We start from the raw sequence: 22646 nt of genomic DNA, 5'->3' as shown, positions 1-22646 counted from the left end.
CTTAAATTTTTGGTCTCGTGACTCCTTCCCACTTTTAAAAATTATGGAGAACTCTAAAATAGGTTGTGTTTGCATGGGTTTTAGTTATTGATATTTGCTCCATTAAAATTGAAGCATCCACTATCACTTTCATGATTGTTCGATCAGATTTTAATATTGTATTATTTTTCAGTATAGGCTGGCAAATAAATTGATTTTGTGGAACTTGAGATCTATTTCTGTCAGTTATCTTGGACTGCCTGTCTAAGCCATAAATTTTGCAGATTCACTTCAGCTGCTTCTTGAGGTTTCAGTTAAGCAAGCAACTAAAAATCTTAATTCTAATACCTTTGATTGGTAGAAAAAAAACACTTTAAATTTTAAGAAATACACCATCTAATGACACTCAAATAGACCAACAGCACAAATACAGTAATTTCATCTTCAAAAATTCTCCACATTCTTTTCTTACAAACTCTACAGCTCCCAAATGAGGCTACAGATTTTGAGGGGTTTATACGGGAATATTGTGTTCATTTAAATCAGAAGTTTCGTCAGTCAATTGAAAAACCAAGAATATCATCTTTTCTTTTTTTAAAAAAAAAAGTTTTTTATTTTATAGACAAACATACTTTTAAAACATCAGCAATTCCTTCTGTGTGACGTCTCAGTGTTTTCTTCCTGGCTCCATCATTTTATTGTTTCTTCTTTCTTCACTTCAATTTAAACTATTACCATTTTTCCACAAATACATTATTATCCTTTTCTTACATAATTATCCGTTGCTTATCTATACCTTTCTTCTAACCAATGGTAAAATTTATCCCATATCTTAAAATATTCTGAATCCTCTCTTTCTTTAATCATCAAAGCTAATCTGTTCATTTCTGCACAATCTAAATTTTTTTTTAATAATTTCTCCTCCAAGGGTATTTTCTCTGCTTTCCAATTTTGCACAAAAACAAAATTGCTGCTGTAATTACATGTATAATCAAATAAATATTTTATTTACTAATTTTCTCTGGTAGGATCCCCAATAAAAACAACTCCTGTTTTAAATCAATATGTTGTTGGGTCATTTCTTCTAACCAACCCTTTATTTTCTCCCAATAGTTTTTGGCTTCCAGACATGTCCACCACATATAATAATTTATCTTTAAACATTTTTGCCAGTTTCTCAGGTGGCATATGCCATCTATAAAAAATTTTATATTGATTTTCTTTAAATGGAGTGGACATTGTTAATTTATAATTCCTCTCCCATAACTGTTGCCATTTTTCTAGGTCTATTGAGTATCCAAAATTTTCAGCCCAAGCTATCAGTTTCCTTTACTTGTTCCTCTTCTAATTCAATCCCCAACAAAAAGTTATAAATTTTTTTGATTAATTTGTCCTCCGAATCTTATCCAGCTCAGTCTTTTCTAAATAAAAACCACAGAGTTTAACATCTTTCTGATATCTTGCTTGTATTTGCATATACATATAGCAATCTTTTTTTTTTATTGAAAGAGTTTTAAAAAACAAAAACATTTTTCCCCCTTTTTTCCCCCCTCCCTCCCAAAAAAACCCCTTCCCCTCCTCCCCGGCTTCCGGGTCAATCACAAGGTATTGTTATACATAAACCAAACATAGAATAAAATTTTCCTTCCAATCCAAATAACCACATCCACAGCTTTTCATCTCCCAACCCCCTCCCCATTACATAAAATAACTTTCTAATTATTCAAAGGCAATCTGATATTTCTTAATCTGATATCTATTTTGTAGATAATCAATCCATTTTTTCCATTCAATTAAATATCTTTCCTGCGTATTGTCTTTTTAAAAAGCTGAGATTTTAGCCATCTCAGCCAAATTAGTAACTTTCAGTATCCATTCTTCTATTGTAGGTATCTCTTCTTTCTTCCAGTATTGTCCAATCAACAGTCTTGCTGCTGTTATTAAATTCAGAATCAATTTAGCCTCAATCCCTGTACAATCCGTTATAATTCCCAAAAGGAAAAATTGTGGCAGGAACTTTATCTTCTTCTTCAGTACATTTTGAATAATCCACCAAATTCTTATCCAAAAGACCTTAATTTTCTTGCAAGTCCACCAAATATGAAAATATGTAGCGTCATCACAATCACACCTCCAACATTTCGCTTGGATATTAGGATACATACATGATAATTTTTTGGGATCTAAGTGCCATCTATAAAACATCTTATAAAAATTTTCCCTTAAATTCTGTGCTTGTGTAAACTTAACATTTCTAACCCAAATTTTCTCCCATGTTTCCAACATTATTGGTTCCTGAATATTCTGTGCCCATTTTATCATACAATCCTTTACCAAATCCTTTTCCGAATCTATTTCAAGCAACACATTATACAATCTCTTTATATGCTCCTGGGTCTGATTTCTAATTTGCTTTATTAAATTTTCCTCCCTTTGCATTATACCAATTTTTTGATCTTCTTTCCATCTAGCACTTATTTGCCCATATTGAAACCAAGTATAATTCCTCCCTTCTTCATTTAATACCTGTAATGATTTTAATTGCAATCTACTTCCTTCAGCATACAAAAGTTCTTTATAAGTAATCATTTCCTGTTTCTGTTCTATATTTATATTCTCTATTGCATGTCTAGGGCTCACATATAGGAATCTTGTAATCTAATTTATAGGAATATTTTTCCAGACCATAAAGAGCACTTCTCAACACATGATTCTTAAAAGCCCTATCCACTTTTTTTTCATAAAATAAGTACGCATGCCATCCATATAACAAGTCATAACCTTCTATATTCAAAATTCTTTCCTCTGTTAAGTTAAACCAGTCACTTATTACTGAAAGGGTTACTGCTTCATAATATAGTTTAAAGTTAGGCATTCTTAAACCACCTCTTTCCCGTGAGTCCTGTATTATTTTCATTTTAACCCTCACCTTTTTACCCTGCCATATAAATTTGTTAATCCCAATCTGCCAATCTTCCAAATTTTTATCCTTTTTAATTATTGGTATCATCTGGAACAGAAACAAAAATCTAGGTAACACATTCATTTTAATAGCCGCAATCCTTCCCAATAGCGATAACTGCAATTTTTTCCAAACACTCATATCATTCTGAACTTTTTGCCATAGCAAGTCATAATTATTCTTATAAAGTTTCTTGTTCGATGAGCATACATATACCAATCTAACTCAATCTCCTGGATAAAGGAAGTTATACAATGGAAGGGAGAAAGTGCTGATGAAACTGGGACGGTAGACATTTTGAATGCTGAGTAATCTGTTGGAGACGAAGGAGACATCTGCTGACCAAAGGGAAAGTGATACAACGAAAAGGGAAATTTGGAAATAAGAACCTGCCTGACTGTAAGAACTAACCACAATATAATAAGACTGTGTCATCTTAAAAGACTAAAAGAATATATTTAATACCTGAATAGAATTATCCAAGAAAATCTATATACTTATATACCTAAAGAATTCATATGATTATATAATTATACCAAATTATTAATGGACTTGGATTAAGGAGTATTGTAAGATACTGGTATTTATAAATATTTATGAAATAATTGTAGGACATAGAAACTGAAGTACGATAAGATAGCCATTGGTCTCTGTCAAGAGTGTTTGATACTGATTTATATTTATTGTAGCTTAGACCGTAGGATAAAGTATAAGAGATTTGAGTTGTAGTAATTATTAAGAAGCATACTGTGAAATAACAAAGCACAAAAAAGATAAGATAATACCTTGCAGTGGCAGAGGAAAACCCAAAATTTGTAAATAAGTGAGAGGACTGGTTCAAGACATTGTTAAAAATGACAAGTATTCCTAATTTATCCAAAGTTGGCACAGGAAGAAAACAAATATCTCATTCCTCATCACTGGAATTAAGTCCATTAGGTCATAGATCAAAAGAAGAAATAATGCAAACAGAAAGAGCCAACTCGTTTAAAGAACTGCAATCAATGTTACAATCAATGCAGGACGTGATGTTAAGGAACCATGAAGACCTGAAAAAAGAAATTGGGGAAGTTAGAAGTGATACTGGAGAACTAAATGAAATCAATGAATGGGAGGTTTGAGGCCTTCCAGCAACAAATTCTGAAGAATGAACAAAAACTATTAGAGATGGGCAAGGAGGAAAAAAAAGTTGACAAAATGAATGAGAGATTAGTACAGGCTAATAAAAATCTAGAAAATACCATTATACAGTTGGAGACAGAATTGTCAGCATTTTACTTGCGCTTTCAAAACATCAAAAAGAAAAAAAGTGAAGACTTGCCAGATATGATGGCAGACGTATCACCAAAAGCCTTAGGAATTGGGAAGGATGAAATGCTGAATGAAATGGACGAAACTTATAGAATTATAGGGGCCGCGGTGTGGCTCAGGCTGTAAGAAGCCTGTTATTAAACACAACTGCCTGCAATTACTGCAGGCTCGAGTCCCACCAAAGCCCAAGGTTGACTCAGCCTTCCATCCTTTATAAGGTAGGTAAAATGAGGACCCAGATTGTTGGGGGGGGGCAATAAGTTGACTTTGTATATAAAAAAAATATACAAATAGGATGAGACTATTGCCTTATACAATGTAAGCCGCCCTGAGTCTTCGGAGAAGGGCAGGGTATAAATGTAAATTTAAAAAAAAAATCATACTAATTATGCACGATGCCACAACCTCCCTAAAGAAGTCCATATCAGATTCGTTAAAAAATCAGTGAGGGATGAGATACTTCATAGAACTAGGGATGATCCACTAGAACGTAGAAGGAGACAGTTAGTAGTATTAAAACAAGTGCCACGTAGGGTGCGAGAACTAAGGAGGTTGTACCAATTTTTGACGTCCAAACTAATTAGGCACAAGACACAGAATAGACACCATAGACAAAGCAGAGGAATTTTATAGCCACAACTTTAGCAGTGAAGAACTAGAAGAAAGTGAAGCAAGAGTAGAAAGGGAGACTAGAATGCAAAATACAGAAATGAGAGAGCTACTAAACAGAGAGAAGGAAAATGGAAGAGGAGAAAGAACAGATGACAGTAATCACGATGAAAGCAGACCCAAAGAGATTAGATCAACAAGGGCTACAAGACCTAAATATAAGTAGACACTCGCAAGAAGAAATATTGGCTATATCTTTAAATGTGAATGGATTAAATTCCCCCCATCAAAAGGAATTTTTTTTAGCAGACTCTGTAAGATGAAATTGGATATAATAATTTTGCAAGAGGTACATATAAAGAAGCAGCACCAACATTTATTAGTTCAGCCTAAGTTAGGAAAGATGTTTGCAGCATTATCACATAGAAGAAAGGGGAAGTAGCAACGTATTTCAAAGAGGAAATCCCGACAAGACAAATTTATGAGAATGATGAAGGCAGGATATTGATAGTAGAAGCAATTTTGAACTGTAAGAAAGTAGCCTTAGTGGGAATCTATGCTCCAAATGAAAAACAAAATCAATTTTACAAGAAGTTACACCCAATTATCGGAAAGATGGAATACGAGTTCCTAATTTTGAATGTGCTAATAATTTTTCATGTTGCTTTTTAATATGAACCTCTTGCAAACACATAATATCCATCTTCAAAGAGTTTAATTTGTTTAATGTTCTGTCCCTTTTTATCACTGCATTTAATCCATTTACATTTATCAATATTGCTTTTATTTCTTCTTCCATGTTTTACTTGTTAGTAGATTTTAATTTCATCGCCCTGGTTTCTCTTTGTTCCATTGGTTCCTTAGCCAGCGCCACCCTCTCTCAGTGCCCTTTTTTTCTGTTCTTTTATTTTCCCTTCTTTATCTTCTTTTTGTTGTATGTCTTCTGTCACTCCCCAGTCCTCTTCCACTGGTCCAATAAGTGGATCATAAAAGGATCTTGCTTTATCAATGGTGTCTAATCTAAGCCTTTGTTCTTGCCAAGTCACCAAAATTCCTTCTGGGATTAACCATCTGAAATTCACTCCTTTTGATATTAGGAGCCTTGTTAAAAATTGGTATTTTCTCCTTACATCTCTAACTCTTTTGGCCATTTGCCTCAATATTGCAATTTCTTTATCTTTGTGTTTTAGTGCTGTATATCTTGCTGCTTGCAATATCTCCATTTTCAATGCTTTCTTTGTAAATCTTACATGTACTTCTCCTGGCAATTTCTCATCGCATATCTTGTACGTGCTCTAAAAGCTTCATCAATTTCATTTAAAATCTTTTCCTTGGGTTGATCCAGGGCTTCCATCAAAATCTCAGCTATCACCTCCGACAGATTTTCTCCTTTCTCCTCCTCAATATTTTGAAATCTTGGATAAAAATCAGCCCTGTCCATTTCCAGCTGAATTATTGTTTTTTCCTGTAAATCTTGAATTTTTTTTTATTTACATTTATATCCCGCCCTTCTCCGAAGACTCAGGGTGGCTTACACTATGTTAGCAATAGTCTTCATCCTATTTGTATATTTATATACAAAGTCAACTTATTGCTCCCAACAATCTGGGTCCTTATTTTACCTACCTTATAAAGGATGGAAGGCTGAGTCAACCTTAGGCCTGGTGGGACTAGATTTTAATTTTATCAGTTAACACAAATTTTCCTCCTAGTTCCTCAACTTTTTTCTCCGTCTTTTCCATCTTTTCTTCTACTTTTTGAATCCTCCCTTCAGGTTTCTCCATCATGTCTTTCATTTCTTTTATATCTTGTTTCAAATCACCATGAAGTGTTTGCATAAATTTTTTTAGCTCCATCTCTAGGGTCTTTTCTGTTGAAACAGGACTGCCTATTGGATGTAGCAGTATTGTAAGCTTTTTCTTTGCACTCATTCTTGTAAATTTATATTCCAAAAATAATAAATTTGTAATCCAAGAATCTAATCCTCCTTGAACGTTGGATTAGTTAAAAGACAAAAATGCAGAAAAACCAAATCAATCATCACCCTCACAAATCAAAAATCCCTATAATCCATATTAAAAATATAGTGTTGGGAAAAAAATCCAGAACAAAAAGGAAAAAATCAAAAAGAAAGATATACAAAACAATAACCAAATATTACGTTGTCTCTATAAATTTTCAGACTCTTCTGGTCTTAATCCACTATTTTATTAGTTTAGTTCTGGCATTAAACGGTAATAAAAAAAGGAAACTTCTAAAATAGCAAAGGAAAAAAAAGGGAATACCAAACAGCTCTTAGGAAAGAGAAGAGAATAGGAATACCAAATGTGAGCTCAGCTATTTTGCTTGTCTTCCAGTTATCTTCTAACAACAACAACAAAAAATCAAAGCCAAATTCTTCAAAGTGTTCACAAATGGGTAAATAAAAGGGGCGTTGGTCTTACCTGATACGCTTCTTCTCAGGGTTCGGGGAAGATCAGCCAGATACAGGTTATACTCTGCTTCACTACTTGGAGACTGAGTTAATTTTTCTTTGGCCATGCCTCCTCTGCCCGGGTCCTCCCCAGTTCGACGAGGGCGTGGCAATGATGAAGCTCAGAAAAAAAGGATCCTGCGAAAACATAAGCCCTTCCCAAACAATGGACCAGACAGTCAATAGGGTGGGGCTGGATGATCTTCCCCAAACCCTGAGAAGGAGCGTATCAGGTAAGACCAACGCCCCTTCTCCATTGTGTCGGGGAAAATCATCCAGATACGGGACGTACCAAAGCTGGCTAGTCATATGGGAGGGCAGAAGTCTGGTCCCATTGCTCACACAGCGCGAGCCTACTTGGGAACCCCCTGCCCCAAGCTGACCCTTCCAAGTGAGAAATCCCAACGATTCCACAAACCTCCATGACGGAGCATCGAGTGATGCTACAGGAGGAGTCCCCCAGACAATGTCGACACAGGTGAATGGAAAACAAACGGAGGAACGAACCTCCCTGATAAATCCTTGTGTACCTAACTCAGGAATATCGGCAGAAGCTGAAATGGTCAGGAGGTTGCCTGCTCCACGTAGCCCAGTTACAGTCGAGAGACATACCGTGACACCACAGGGCACCTGAAAAACAGAAAAAGAAGACCGTGCCCTCCAAGGAGAAAAATCCTGGAAGAAATGAAATGACACGATGTCTAACCTACCCAATTACTGGCGAGGATTGTAGACGGGACCTTGCAAGCCGGGAGCGACCCCACTGGACTCATTCCAACAGGGAGAAACTCGTCAGGCCCCCCAAAATGAGGAACTGGTCATCCGTAGACCATGCCGGAATCAACAGTCAATTGGTGCTGTAACCGTTCTCCAGAATGAGGTGTGTGTGTAAAATTATCTGAAGATTGTATGGTGAGAAGACACTGAACGGAAGGCGAAGCCTTCCACCGTGCCAAAGATGAACCGCGTCCCTTTCCAACTCAGGAAGCCATGCCGAAGCTAGAAAGGAAACCATGGGCCTGCAAGGCCAAATCTAAAAACCCCGTGGGACCGTTCGGGAACCATTGTTACCTGTTGACCAGACAGCCCTGTAAGGGAAGAATGTTTGAAAACCCCCTGAAGGGAACTGTGCCTCCCAGGGTCCAGATGTTGTACAGGTGGGCAGTACAAGCCCTACACCACGAATGGATCAGACCTCCCGTGGCTCCTGGCAATGGAGTGAGGCCCTAACAGCCAATTAACAGGAGTAGAATCTTATGAATGCGTCGCTATGACTGCCTCTCCCTGCGTAGCCCCTAGAAGTTGTGACATGCCTTGGGGCATATAAGGTTAGTCTGGCTACCTTAATATAATTTAGATGTTCTTGATAAGTAACCACAAAAGGTTTTGTTTTGTTCATCATGCACCAGAACAGTGGAGCCCATCTAGACCCGGATGGTGCAGGGGCCGAAGGAAAACTGACCTGCAAGGATACCAGAATCCGGCCACCCGCTAGGGAATGGAACAATGGAGATTGAAAGGACCATCCTGGGACTGTGGAAGTTCTCAGGTTCAAGGGCTCTGCGGAAGTAACAAGCCTCTGGCCATGTTGGGACACGAGATGGCCACCTGTGATGGCGATGTCTAACTAGCCAATTAAGTCAAGAGCCAGCCTTGGAAGGCATGGTCCTGGTCCTAGGGTCACAGCTGTATCAACCCGGAAAAAATCCCTAGGGTGTGGAATTAGAATGACTGCTAAACCCAAGCGGCTGGCCAATATGGGAATGTCATCGTACCCTTGAAGGTGGGCCACTAGAGTTCCCCAAGGGAATGGGAACTGAGACCTCTGTCAAGCTTAGCAAGGATAAGACCACGGAACCGCAGTAAGTACATCCTAGGCAGTTACATTGGCTCCTAAGTTTCCAAGACCAGAACAAACTACTTGAGCTAGTATATATTGTTGGATGATTCCAATAGCAGTGAAACCTAAGTCAGTCTTAAGGTTTATGTTCTGACTTGACTATGGAATCAAAGCTATGCTACTCCCATAGCCACTGGGAAGGAAAGGTAAAGGAACAGAGCATGGATTCTTCACAATTGAAAAATCTCATTTGTATTGTTTCAATGTAAAATGATGCAGTGAAGTCACTGGGAGCAGCAGAGGAAGGGATTGATGCTGACAAAGTAGAAAACAGCAGTTTCCAGGTTATAAACATAGTCACATCTCTGTCCTGCACATATTAAGGTGGAGGAGTAGGGTGGATGACCTTGTCCCCGACGCCGTGGGCAACTGGTGAGCTGCCAGGACGCCAATAGCCTGCCGGGACCCATTTGTAGAAGGGCACTGGGACCCCTAAACTAAACTGGATAGAGTAGAGGCACACTCCAACCCCTGGAATTTAGGAGCCCTGAATAGGGTGACTACGTGTGCCATATACGGTCCCAAACTACTGGAACCACCTTCCCCATCAGGCAAGTGGTGCAAGCATTTTCCGAGTGCCACGGTGGCACATAAGCCAAGTAGTAACTGAAGGACTGAGGCCCCTTGGTGCCGATAAATCTATCACGTTAGGGGACAGATCGATTTCAACATTGGCCTGCTAAGAGGAAGGACAGGCTCGCCAGGCAATTAATCCGTGCAGCCATGAAGGTTAACACCAGGATGTCAAGTACCTTCTCCTCAAAGGTGGAGAATTCCTCCTGTCAAGGGCTGCCAGGCCCACTATCACTTACCCCCACTCTCCGGCGAGAGCCGGTGGTGGGACTATTGGAGAGTAATGGTCCTTCCTGGATATAAATGGAAATGGACCGAATGCAAGCAGTATCGATGCCAGACAAGCAGCCGTATAGAACGACTGTATAAATCATCGGGTCAAGGCAGCCATACATTGATAACAAAGACCAGTAGGTCAGGAACTCCCCATCATATGGATACAACGCCTGTCGAAGACGGATCTGGCCAGGGAATGGAAGGGTAGAGTAGAACCTCTGCCCTGGAGCTAAACAATAAGGCGAGGGGTGTTTACAACTAGCTCCCTGTGCATGACAGTGTGAGTGGCTGAATGGACCCTGCAGTCCAGAGGACCATGGCCTTACCTGCCCTTGTGATGTAATCGCAGTTGAGCACATCTTTCGTTGCGTCCTCTATTATCATGCTGGACTGACTGGAGTCACCACTGGTGTGGTCTGCTACTACAAAAACTAAAATGTAATTAAAGGGTCGTGCGATGGCCAACGGCCCCCGCACGCGGCGAGTGAAAAGGCTCTTGTATCTGCCAGGATGGTTGCCAGCCGGTTTAGTGTCTAGGCCAGAGGAAGTCAGGCCCAAGAGAGACCAGGTCTGTATGACAACATTGACTGACTCTAGCGGTCACCTGGTCCTGATCTGCTTTGTTCTTAACAGTAAATGGACCCAGTAGGTCATCTAGTCAAACCCCCAGCCCAGGCAGGAAACCTATACCAGGTATTCAACCACCAAACAGGCGTTCCGTCCGATTGACAAGCTCATGTCCAGCCTATGAACTAAATAGTTAGGCCGTCGCGAAACCTTCCAGTAACTCGGAACTAGAATCTGATCTATTGAGCCAATCCATAAATAAGTGAGGGTATAATGTCATAAGGCAGCTACAGGCCAGGCATCGAGTTACCCTGAAAGGAGTCCCTCATTTTGGCTAGGCAGGTGCGCACAAGGTTGCAAGTCCTCTATTGCAAGACTTCTAATAGAAATTGGGTTACTGATGAGAGACCCGATAACTGCTTTGCAGCCGCAGGGAAAATAATGTCCCCTGTAATTTAATGAAGGTCTGCTGCCTAAATTCAGATGCACGAAGGCCATGTGTCCAGGTAAATTACCCTGTACGATAAGAAAAACCGAACCCCATGGATGGGAGAGTGCTCTTAGAACTATCCCTGATCACCATGTCAGGTCCACCTATTTTATTTTATTTTATTTATTATTTTATTTTATTTTATTTTATTTTATTTTATTTTATTTATTATTTTATTTTATTTTATTTTATTTATATTATATTATATTAGTTTTCTGAGATTTTCGCGGGTGTTTGTATGTAGGTCTTTGGTTATTCGGGTTTTCTCCCGCGTAAAATTGGAAGTGTCTTGGCGATGTTTTAACTGCAGTTAAAAAGGAAGAAACAGCTGCAATCACACATTGCTCCCAGAAGCACGAAGCTGAAGCCTGAAGATGACGAATGAGACTTCGTCGAAACGTCGCCAAGACACTTCCAATTTTACGCGGGAGAAAACCCGAATAACCAAAGGCCTATATATTATATTATACTATACTATATTATATCATATCATGTCAATCATATTTATTATATTATATTATATTGTATTATATTATATTATATTATATTTATTATGTTACATTATGTTATATTATATGATACTACATTTTATTTTATTTTATTTTAATATAATTATTATTATTAAGTCATTTAACTATTATTTGTATTGAATTCTATACAAATGTCTCTTGTATTCCTCGGCAACCAGTGCTCGAGGTCAATACCAACTTGGCTGGAGGCAGAAACACTGCTTGAGATCACTAGGGCTCTAAGTATGCCGGGCAGAATGCCCACAGGACGTTGCGATCTCAAGAAAGTAGCTAAAGGAATCAAATTTGCTGCTATTAGCGATCGCTGCCTTGTTAATAGAGTTAAATTTAATAAGCGGGTACAGAATAGGCGCTAAAGTCTCAAAAGGTCCAAAAGACAGTTGGGAATGAGCTAAAATAACCGTTGAAATGATGTATAGGACTAGCCCATATCTGACGAGGCGCTGCCTACGTCACTGTTAAGGAAAGGGCCCCAATATTCCCGCCGTTTTGATTCCTGTCTTGGCGGGAATTCAGTTTAAATCCGGTCAACCAGCTTCTGCCATACCTGACTGAAGGAAGCTCCCCTACAACGCTGTAACAGCGATGTCTAAAGAAATCAGATTAGCCCCATAAGCTCCACGGCGATGATGTTGCCCTGTGGAAAGCGCCGCCTGAAATGAGAGGCAGACTGGCTCAAGGAGCTACTGCCGTCGCCGAAATGGCGTTGGATGCTGTGGGTCCATCCCCACTTGTAATAGGCAGACCGGCTCTAAAAGCTCTCCTGCCACCGCTGTTGGAGTGGGAAAGTCAGCCTGTGAAATGCTTAGGGATTCATTTAAAGGGGCCTTTCAGCCTCGGCTGTCCAATTTTTGTGACACCAAAAAAACATTAATCCCGCTAGTCGAAGGGGAGCTCAGCGATTAAGGCTGCAATGGCGTGTTAGTGCAGTAACTTCCTGTAACACATGGGAAATTATAGCCCTCTTAAACAAACCATCCAGTCGCTTTTGCGATACGTCCCAGTCTGCCCCATTACCTGTATAGTTGGGCAGACTGGTTCAAGAGAGCACTCCAGCCGAGGCCGCTAAATCGCTGAGCGTCAACGCCACTGAGATGGTGGAAATAGGCAGACTGGCTCGAACAGAACGCTCCTGTCATGGTCATTTGATTGCCGAGCGTCGACGCCACTGAGATGGAGGAATTAGGCAGTGCACCTCAAATAGAGCATTCCTGCCACGGCTGAAAAGGCGCTGGACTCTCCCCTGCCCATGAAACTGAAAGGGAAGTACTCCATCGTGGCTGCAAAGAGCCAATCGCTGATGCCGCTTCAGTCAGAGGAAAGGAGCGGTCTGGCTCTCAAGGAACTCTCCTGCAGCGGCAATAATGGCGCCAATCTCCTCAGCCGCTGTCGTCTGTAATTCAGGCAGACTGGCTCGCTCTGAGCAGTCCTGCCACGGCTCTTTAATGCGCTCACGCGCTTGCCACCATCAGTATGCTCGGATGATACCGGCAGGGACTGAATCCCACTTTGCCTTCGCAAAGTATGCCAGAAGTAGCCCATTAAAGGACAAACCCCCTCCGCTAAGCGCGGGATCGGCAGGAACCTCAGCTAATTTTAAGCCGGTAGGAAGGAGTAGCAGCGACTGGTACCTCCAATATCGCTTCCTGCGATCTTCGAGCCTTGCTCGGTAAAATATTTCCATTAAGGTGATGAAGTAGCTGAATCTCACTCGTTGGAAGACTGAGTCGAACTGGGGAGGATCCGGGCAGAGGAGGCGTGGCCAAAGAAAAAATAACTCTGTCTCCAGGTAGTGAAGCAGAGTATAACCCATATCTGGATGATCTTCTCTGACACAATGGAGAAAGGTAGTTTCAAAAAACAAAACAGTAGAAAATTATAAACCAAAAATAAAGCTCATCTTCCAATCATCTCTTTGCACATCTGTTGTCTTTATCTTTTTAACCAAATGTCAAGGTCGAATTAGTTAAAGTCTTTTCAGTCTTAGAAATACTTTTTCTTCAGCCACTAGATGCCACTGTTGACTTACTTTCAGCATTACCCCATACTTTCAACTTTTTTTCTTTGCTAAAGTCTGGTTACAAAATATCCTTTATCAGTTACCACTATTCCCATCTAGAATAGGGCTCAATTTCTACAGTTACTATCAATAAGTCCAAATTACTTTTATTTTATAAGGGACTTTCCAATTTTCCCTTTAGTTTTCAAATAAAAGTTAAAAGTTGGCTTCTCCCCCCCCCCCAAACTTTTTTCGGAGCTAATTTGCTGGGCGTGAGAGCGAATACACACCTGCTCTCACCCCTTTCTTTCAGCCTTCTTTTCCACCCCCTTTAATTTGCAGAAATTAAATTCTGCTAATTTCTGTAGCAGAAAATCTTGTTTTTTCTTTCCCAAAATATCAAAGTCTCTCACCTCGATGTCACATGCTGTCTCTCTTCTTCCTCTTCCTTTGCAACCAGCCCAGCTTTTTAGCAACTTCTGTGGTCACTTTCTCTGATGCCCAGCTTGAGGAGCTTCTCCTGTTCCGACTAGGGGTTTGCATTTCCCCTATGCAGGCCAGTCCATGCTCCTCTAATTTGTCGTTCCTCCAGAATGACTTAGATCACTTAAGACTCCCAGGCAACAGAGAATATCACCTCTTCCATTGGTGATGTTACAACAACACTATTAGAATTAGAATAGAGCTGGAAGAGATCTTGTAGTTCAGCCCCAGTTCAAGCAGGAGAACCTATAATCTCAGACAAATGACTGTGCAGTTTTTTCTTAAAAACCTCCAGTGATGGAGTGCCCATGATTTCTGGAGGCAAGATGTTCCACTGGTTAATTGTCCTCACTGTTAGGAAGTTTCTCCTTAATTCTACCTTGCTTCTCTCTCTTTCATTAGTTTCCAACCATTATTTCTTGTCCTGCCCTCTGGTGCTTTGGAGAATTTTTTTTTTTTATTGAAAAAGTTTTACAAAAAAAATTTCCCCCTTTCCCCCCACCCCCTCCCCCCTCCCTTCACAAACCCCCCTCCCCCCCCGACTTCCCGGAACAAACACAAGGTATAGTTAAAAATAAAACAAACATATGCTAAAAAAATTTCTCTCCCAATTCAATTATACTCCTACAATTCTCATCAGTTCCTAACTTCCCCCAAAACAATCAGAAATAATACATCCTAATCATTCAAAGGCAGTCTGATAATATCATCTGCAAATTTGATGAGTTCCCCTTCTATTCCCTCTTCTAAATCATTTATGAAGATATTGAAGAGTACTGGGCCTAAGACAGAGCCTTGTGGTACCCCACTGCTTTTCTCCATGTGGATGTAGTACCATTAAGGACTATTTATTAGTACTGTTTGTCAGCCAGCTACAAATCCATCTGGTGGTGATGTTGTCTATTCCACATTTTTCTAGCTTACCAAGAAGTAGATTGTGGTCTACTTTGTCAATCCTTACTGAAATCTAAGTATACTATGTTCACAGCATTTCACTGGTCTACTAATTTAGTGACTTTATCAAAGAATGAAATAAGATTGGTTTGGCATGATCTGTTTTTAACCTGCTGGTTACTCATTATAACTTTATTTGCTTCTAATTGTTTGCAGATCTTTTCCAGGATCTTCCCAGTTATTGATGTTAGACTGATTGGTCTGTAATTTCCTGGGTCTGGTTTTTCTTTTTCCTTTCTTGAAGATGGGAACCACATCAGCCCTTTTCCAATCCTTGGGTACTTCCCTTGTGCTCCAGGATTTTTGAAAGATTTGGTACAATGATTCTGAGATAACATCTGCCAGCTCCTTCAGAACTCTGAGATGTAATCTGTCAGATCCCAGTGATTTATATTCATCAAGGTGAGATAGGTGTTCTCTTACCATTTTCTTGCTTATTTTAATTTTTATTTCTGGTTTGTCTTTTACAGTAGCTTTTTGGGGTATACATGGGGCTATAATTTATAATAAAGACTGATGCAAAGAATGAGTTAAGCAGCTCTGCTTTCTCCTTTATTCTCCCATATTATGTCACTATGGATCTTAGAAACTGATTTAAAAAAAATCAAGTGTAGCCTCCTAACCATGGAAATGCCCAATCTTATAGCATAGAAGATGACACACCCTCATCTTTAATTCTGCTTCCACACATTAGTTATATAGACGTTATATATCTGCACTACTATTAATCGTTTCATAGTTCCCATCGGCAATCTCTTTCCACTTATGACTGTATGACTATAACTTGTTGCTGGCAATCCTTATGATTTATATTGATATATTGATCATCAATTGTGTTGTAAATGTTGTACCTTGATGAACGTATCTTTTCTTTTATGTACACTGAGAGCATATGCACCAAGACAAATTCCTTGTGTATCCAATCACACTTGGCCAATAAAAAATTCTATTCTATTCTATTCTATTCTATTCTATTCTATTCTATTCTATTCTATATCTAAAACCTAAAGCCCTCAGTTTTAACAATTCCCAATACTGATTTAAACTTCTTGGCCAGTTATATTTTCAAAATGGGAATGGAGACAGTATAACATTTGTTTAAATCTGAAGGGTTCTAAAAATAGTCAGTCTTCCAATAAAAAAAATGGAAAGATAAAAGATATGAATCAACTTTCAATGAAGCACTGGAAAACACTGATGCTGGCCTCAAAGTAAATGGTGTTCAGATCAACAATTTAAGGAATACCACTAGAAAAAATTGAAAGGATCATGTACCTCAGTTTTAATTTAAATGAAAGCTGGGATATGATCAGTGAAGTAAAGACAAGGATAAAGAAAGCTCAAACAGCATTCTTCAAAATGAAAAAGGTCTTCTGCAGTCACAACATAAGCCGTGAAGTGAAAAACTGAAAATCAGGCTTGTCAGATGTTACATCTTTTCAATCTTGCTCTATGGAGAGGAGAGTTGTCTCTGAGAGAAAACCACTTGAAGAAACTAGAAGCATTTGAAATGTGGATTTACAGGTAGCTGTTACGTATAAACTGGGTTAATAAAATCAGAAATAATGAGGTGATAAGCTGCCTGAGAAAGCAAAGGGAAATCATCAAAGCCATTAAAAAGCGTTAAGTTAGAATATTTTGGACAAGTGATGTGACACCCAGAAATATACGGTATCCCTCACTTAATCCTTCAGGGAAAGATTGAAGGCAAACGAGGTCCAGGCAGAAGAACATCATGGCTTCAAAACTTAAGGGACTGGTTTGGACAAAACTCATCAGCACTTTTTCAGGTGGCTGTTGACAAAAATAGGATTGCCAACATGATCGCCAACATCCAATGATGGATATGGCACAAGAAGAAGAAAGATCTGAAGAGCCACCAGCAGGTTACTTCCCCAGAGATTGACAGAATATGATCTAGCAGATCAAGAATTCAACTTGGAACATATGATTTCCTTTTGACTTTGGAATCATCAGACACCTATTCAACTAGATCACAGGTGTCAAAATCGCCACATCACATGACATTTTCTTCATTCGCAGAGCTGGGGTGAGAGTGGCCTGCGTATGACGCATATGGCCCACGAGCCATCAGTCTGACACCTCTAAACTACATCATTCATCCACTGGTTGTTCAGGATGCAGGCCTTTTTCTTCAAACAGCAATATCTTCTATATCAGATGTCCTATCACATTTCTTAAGAATAAGACTAACAATCCAAATTTATTGATATGGTATTAGTAGAGAAGTTTTGTAAGACATATTATATGCTTGCAGTAGTTGTCTGAAATAGGGATGTGCAAAAGCATCTGATGCTAACTATTCCAAGTGTAAGACTTTATGTAACTCATACATACATATATGAGCGCGCACACAGAACACAGAATTGTTATTGTTTATTTATAATGAGAATTTTGTAAAGCCTCACATCAAAATGGTTTGAGTTCTTGTACACCCTATCTGAGAATGAATTCATAGCAAGCCCCAGCAATGCAACATTTCTTCGGTATTAATTAGACTCAATATAATTCTCACACAACTTATAAGGAATAGCTAATAGTTTCTATTTGACCACTAAATAATACTTAAAACTTGAAATATTGAAAATGGTTAAAATAAGAGTTTATTTAAGCTGCAACACACATGGTTTTAATACATTCAAATCAGATGTACAACCAGCAGTAAAACATTTCCATTGGAAACGCATTAAAATTCTTAAGCACATCTTGTTACTATCTTACTGCAGTTTTCTTATGTGTTTCTAATCTACAACCTATACCTTTTCTGTAATCATGCAAAAGCAAATCAGAGCTTGAAAGGGAAGTCCATTTACAATAAAGAATCATATTTCACAGAGTACCCCACTTGGTAAAACAAAATTAGAGTTCTTCAGGTACGTACACACATTTCAGAAGCCGTGAACTTTCAGTTGTTCTTCCTTAACAATGCCAACCTACAGAAAATATACAAACATCAATAAGCCCTTGGGATTTAGGACTAGAAATGTCACATAAAATAAATCCGCATATTAATTATGTACAATGATGAGCAGTTGAGATCGGTACATAATTACATGTAACAGCAATTTACAATTTACTAGAGAATCCTCAAATTCTTCCTTAAAACTTCACACAATAAAATCTTAACTGGTCAAATATAGGGTATCAACTGTGACATTTAGAAAAGCAAATGTTAGAGGCAAGTTGTGACACTAAAATCCTAAAGGGGAAAACAATTTAAGAAACGTGGGAAACACTGAAAAATATTATCATAAAAGCCCAGTCCAACACAATACCACTAAAAAAACCAAGAAATCCAAGTTGAAACCACCATGGTTGCATAAAGATCTCTCTGGTAAGCTGAAAGACAAAAAGGATAAGTATGGAAAATGTATGGGGAAAAAATGGAAAGAGAGACACATGACTAAAGCAAAATATCAGCAGATAGTCCAAACCTGTAAAGATAAAGTCAGGAAAGCAAAGGCTCAGAATGAACAAAAACTTGCAACAAAAGTCAAAGATAATAAATGCTTCAATATATTAATAACAAGAAAAAAAGTCAAGGAAATAGTAGACTTGCTAAAAGAATACAAATTACCAGCTGTCTCCAGAAGTATAAATCCTTCCATTCCCCACCATCCAGTCAGACCTGAATAAGCTTCTTGGGTGAGAAGTGAAATGTCTTCAAAGAAAAACCAGAAAGTTCAGTTGCTCTTGAAAAAAGCACCTTTGGGACAACTATGACCTGGATGACTGAGAATCTCCATAGACATTCATCACTGGAGGTGGTTTTTAAGAAGAGACTGGACAATCACTTGTTTGAAATAGTATAGGAACTCCTGCTTGAGCAGGGGGCTGGACTAGAAGACCTCCAAAGGCCCCTTCCAGCTCTATTCTGATTCTGATTCACACTTGCATGTAGCCTCATGATTCAGCTCTTTATCAATTTAGAGAAGACAATAAAGCTCATAGTTGGCAGAGTGACTCAAAAAATTCTATTCTGTTATCAGACTCAAAGACAGTTTTCAAGTATTTGTGTAACTTAAATGAGCTATGTGTATTTTAATATTTGAATCAGCTGTATGAATTGAAAGAATTGTAACATCTCATCACTCACCTCTAAAAGGAACTGGCAAATATTCTTCCTCTGGTCACCCTGCAACTGGATAACTTCCCCGTATTCAGGATGTTCAATCACAGTACCGTTACAAGCAAATTTCTGCAGAAAAACATTGCTATATTCAGTGGCAACAAATTGTTTTTCAGGTACTTGATGTTATTTCCATTTTAGGTAATCCTTAACTTTTGTAGAAAGTTAGCACCCACCCATCTCCTAGAATGAAATATTCTAGGAAATATTAAAAAGGCAGAATATTATATTTCCCTGGATGAGAAAAGGAGAAACATGTTTTTAAAGACAAAGCAGCTCCCTGCAGCTCCTTCCCCACTCCCACTTCAGCTCCAGAGTGATGGAACCTTCACCCTCAGGACATGATAGGGTTAGCTTTATTACCTCATCACCCAGCAAGATTCAACTAAGCCTGGGACTCAAAAGACAACCTACAAAGTTACATCTGAATGGAACCCATGCTGGAAGAGACTAAGGACAGAAGGAAGATTCTGCCATCCTTGCAGATGAGTGGACTGGCGGTCATCGCCTTATACACTCAATTCCTCCTTTCGGCCAGCAGAAATAAGCCAAGGCTTCTTTCAAAGGAGGTACCATCAGGGAACCGACCATCAATCAGACAGAGCCAGATTCCGAGACAGAGCCAAACAGGTGTTCCAGGCCAAGAAAGCATTTTGTAGCTCGGGGGGGGGGGGCGCAGCCCTTCTAACGCTACAAATGACCCCAGGACATAAGCTCCCATTGGCGTTTGCCTAGCACTGTTTGCAAGCCAATGGGAGGCAACCACGTCAGACACATAGGTCCTAAGCACAATGAAGCTAGGCCTCAGGCTCAAATTCCTCTCCAAACCACCAAGGTTCTTTATACGCTGCCCCGTACCAGGGGACAGGACAAAAAGGAACCTCACAGAGGCCACAATTCAATACCTGTTGGACATTCAAGCCATCCAGCCGGTCCCGGCAGACCAACAGGGGCAGAGTTTCTATTTTATACCATTTGTAGTTCCCAAGACTTTGGGGGGGAGGGAGTACAGAGCAATTCTCAGCCTGAAAAAATTAAATGAGTACCATGTTTACAAAAGGTTCAAGATGCAATCTCTCCAGTCCATCCTGGAGAGCTTTCGAGAGGACGTCTTCTTAACATCCATAGACCTGACGGAGGCATATCTTCACATCCTCATACTACCATCATGCCGACACTTCGTCAGGTTCTATTATGCGGGGCATCGTTACCAAGCCTTGCCATTCGGCTTGACCTCAGCACCAAGGTGTTCATTAAGGTCCTGGCAGCACTCTCGGACACTACTGATATGAGTCCAATGTATATTGTCCAATTTACCTGGACAACATACTAATCCAGTCCTCCTCTTACAATCAGGTGTCAGACGACCTACAAATCACAACCCAGATTCTGCAGGATCACAGGATTTCTGTCAACTATAGGAAGAGTCATCTGATTCCTACCAACCGTTTGCCGCACCTGGGGGCGATCATAGGCACCTCACTATGCAAGGTCTAACTGTCAAAGGAGCAACAGGTAAGCATAAGGAGATTAATAAATCAGATTCGGGCAGACCGCAAGGTACCACTTGCCATTCTCTCAAAGCTCCTAGGCAAGATGGTATTGTGCATCGCGATAGTTCCCCGGGCTCGTCTACACACAAGACCCCTACAATGGTTTCTCCTACCCTACCAGAAGTCCAGAGAAAGCAACTCAAACTCCAAGGTTCGGGTCACAAACAAGGTGCTTCAGTCCTTCCAGTGGTGAATATCCTGGGCCGTGGAAAAAGGCTGTGCCTTCAAGGACTACCACCTGACCATCACAACAGATGCCAGCCTCTTCGGCTGGGGAGCCCATTGTCAGGAACAGATGACACAGGGACAGTAGCTGCAGGAGGACTGGGCAAACAATATCAACTGCCTAGAACTCAGGGCAGTTTGCCTGGCCCTGAGAGTTTCAGGGAAGGCTAGCAGGCCATCACATTCTCATCCTGACAGACAATATAGTCACAAAGGCCCACATCAACCATCGGGAGGCACACATTCCAGAGTTCTCATGCAAGAAGCAGAACAGTTGGGCCTGAAGCACCTTCTCTCCTTCAGAGCAGAGCACATATCAGGAACAGCGAATGTGCAGGCAGACTGACTCAGCAGAACCACAGTCAATCACGCAGAGTGGCAACTGCACCTGTATCTATTCAAAGAAGTAACAGAACAGTTCGGGACCCCTGGTCCTAGACCTGTTTGCCACACCATCGAACAGTCAGCTGCTGAGATTCTACTCCAGGTTCATAACACCTCATGGCCAAAGGGACTTCTATACGCCTTTCCCTTCTTTCAGTGATCCTGAGTTTCAGCCTCTGCCTATGATGCTTGCTTGCTGTCGGCTGCCTTGTGCTTACACCTCCCGCAAATTGTCCAAGACCAAACGGAGATGAGCAATTTGGGAGAAAGAAACTTTTGCTGTCCGTTGGGCATTGTTAACTTGGAGGCATTTCCTTTTGAGGTGTGGACAGACCATAAGAATTTAGAGACCTTAAAAACCCCACAGAAGTTGTCACCCAAGAAAGTCTGGTGGGCCCAACATTTCAATCGTTTTAATTTCAGCCTGAGTTACCTCCTGGGAGGAAAGAATTTTATGACTGATGCCCTCTCGAGGTTGCCTCAATACAATTGTGCACAACCGGAAGTAATCCAGCTGGTTATCCCTTCAAGACAACCGGCAGCTCCGGTAGTCACCAGGACCCAAACGAGAGGTGAACCAACTATACCAACTGGTTTGATTGAGCAATTAAGGGACACACTAAAAACTGATGAGTGGGTCGCCTCCCATGGAAATGAATGTACTATTCATGATGGCCTTGCATGGGTCGGAGCAAAGTTGTATGTCCCTGCCAGCCTAAGGGGAGTGGTGTTACAACAAGTTGCAGAGCATTTTGGATTTAGTTAAACAATTCTGGTGGCCCTCCCTAAAGAAAGACATAGAGGCATATGTTGCAAGTTGTCCTATATGCGCTTTGGCAAAAAAGGCCACCTGGGAAACTATTTGGGTAACTCCAGACTGTAGCCAGACCCGAGGCCCCTTGGAAGGAGATATCCATGGATTTTATTGTGGAATTACCAGAAAGTAATGGAAATACAGTCATTTCGGTGGTTACAGACTTGTTCTAGAAACAGGTGCACTTTGTACCCTGTCCCAAGATTCCCTCAGCAAAGATGGCTAAACTGTTTATTCAACATGTCTATCATTTACATGGTATCCCAGAATGAATTGTATCTGATAGAGGGGTTCAGTTCACCTCCCACTTTTAGAGGGAGTTCCTGAGGTTATTAGGCTCCACCCAGGGTTTAAGCTCCACCCACCATCCTCAGACAAATGGGGCTTATGAGAGAACTAATTCAGTATTAGAAC

The 22646-nt window shown here is 40.1% G+C and overlaps 1 protein-coding gene across 7 annotated transcripts in view; it reads right to left on the bottom strand.

The window, feature by feature from the left end:
• EIF1B (eukaryotic translation initiation factor 1B) overlaps positions 1-22646 on the bottom strand; it is a 237067-nt gene that overhangs the window by 201876 nt on the left and 12545 nt on the right. For 3 of the 7 annotated variants that reach the window (XR_009155195.1, XR_009155194.1, XM_058184218.1), the window contains exon 3: positions 19224-19325. Coding sequence is in view for 5 of the 7 variants with exons in the window: in XM_058184218.1 (XP_058040201.1) it covers positions 19224-19325 (102 nt within the window). In the remaining 2 variants the exon portion in view is untranslated. The other 4 variants (XM_058184216.1, XM_058184217.1, XM_058184215.1 and 1 more) reach the window with 3 other exon arrangements.

The sequence above is a fragment of the Ahaetulla prasina genome, chromosome 4 (assembly GCF_028640845.1).
Source record: "Ahaetulla prasina isolate Xishuangbanna chromosome 4, ASM2864084v1, whole genome shotgun sequence".
NCBI classification, from domain to species: Eukaryota; Metazoa; Chordata; class Lepidosauria; order Squamata; family Colubridae; genus Ahaetulla; species Ahaetulla prasina.
The sequence above is the reverse complement of the archived record's forward strand: the minus strand, read 5'-3'. Positions and strand labels throughout refer to the sequence as shown.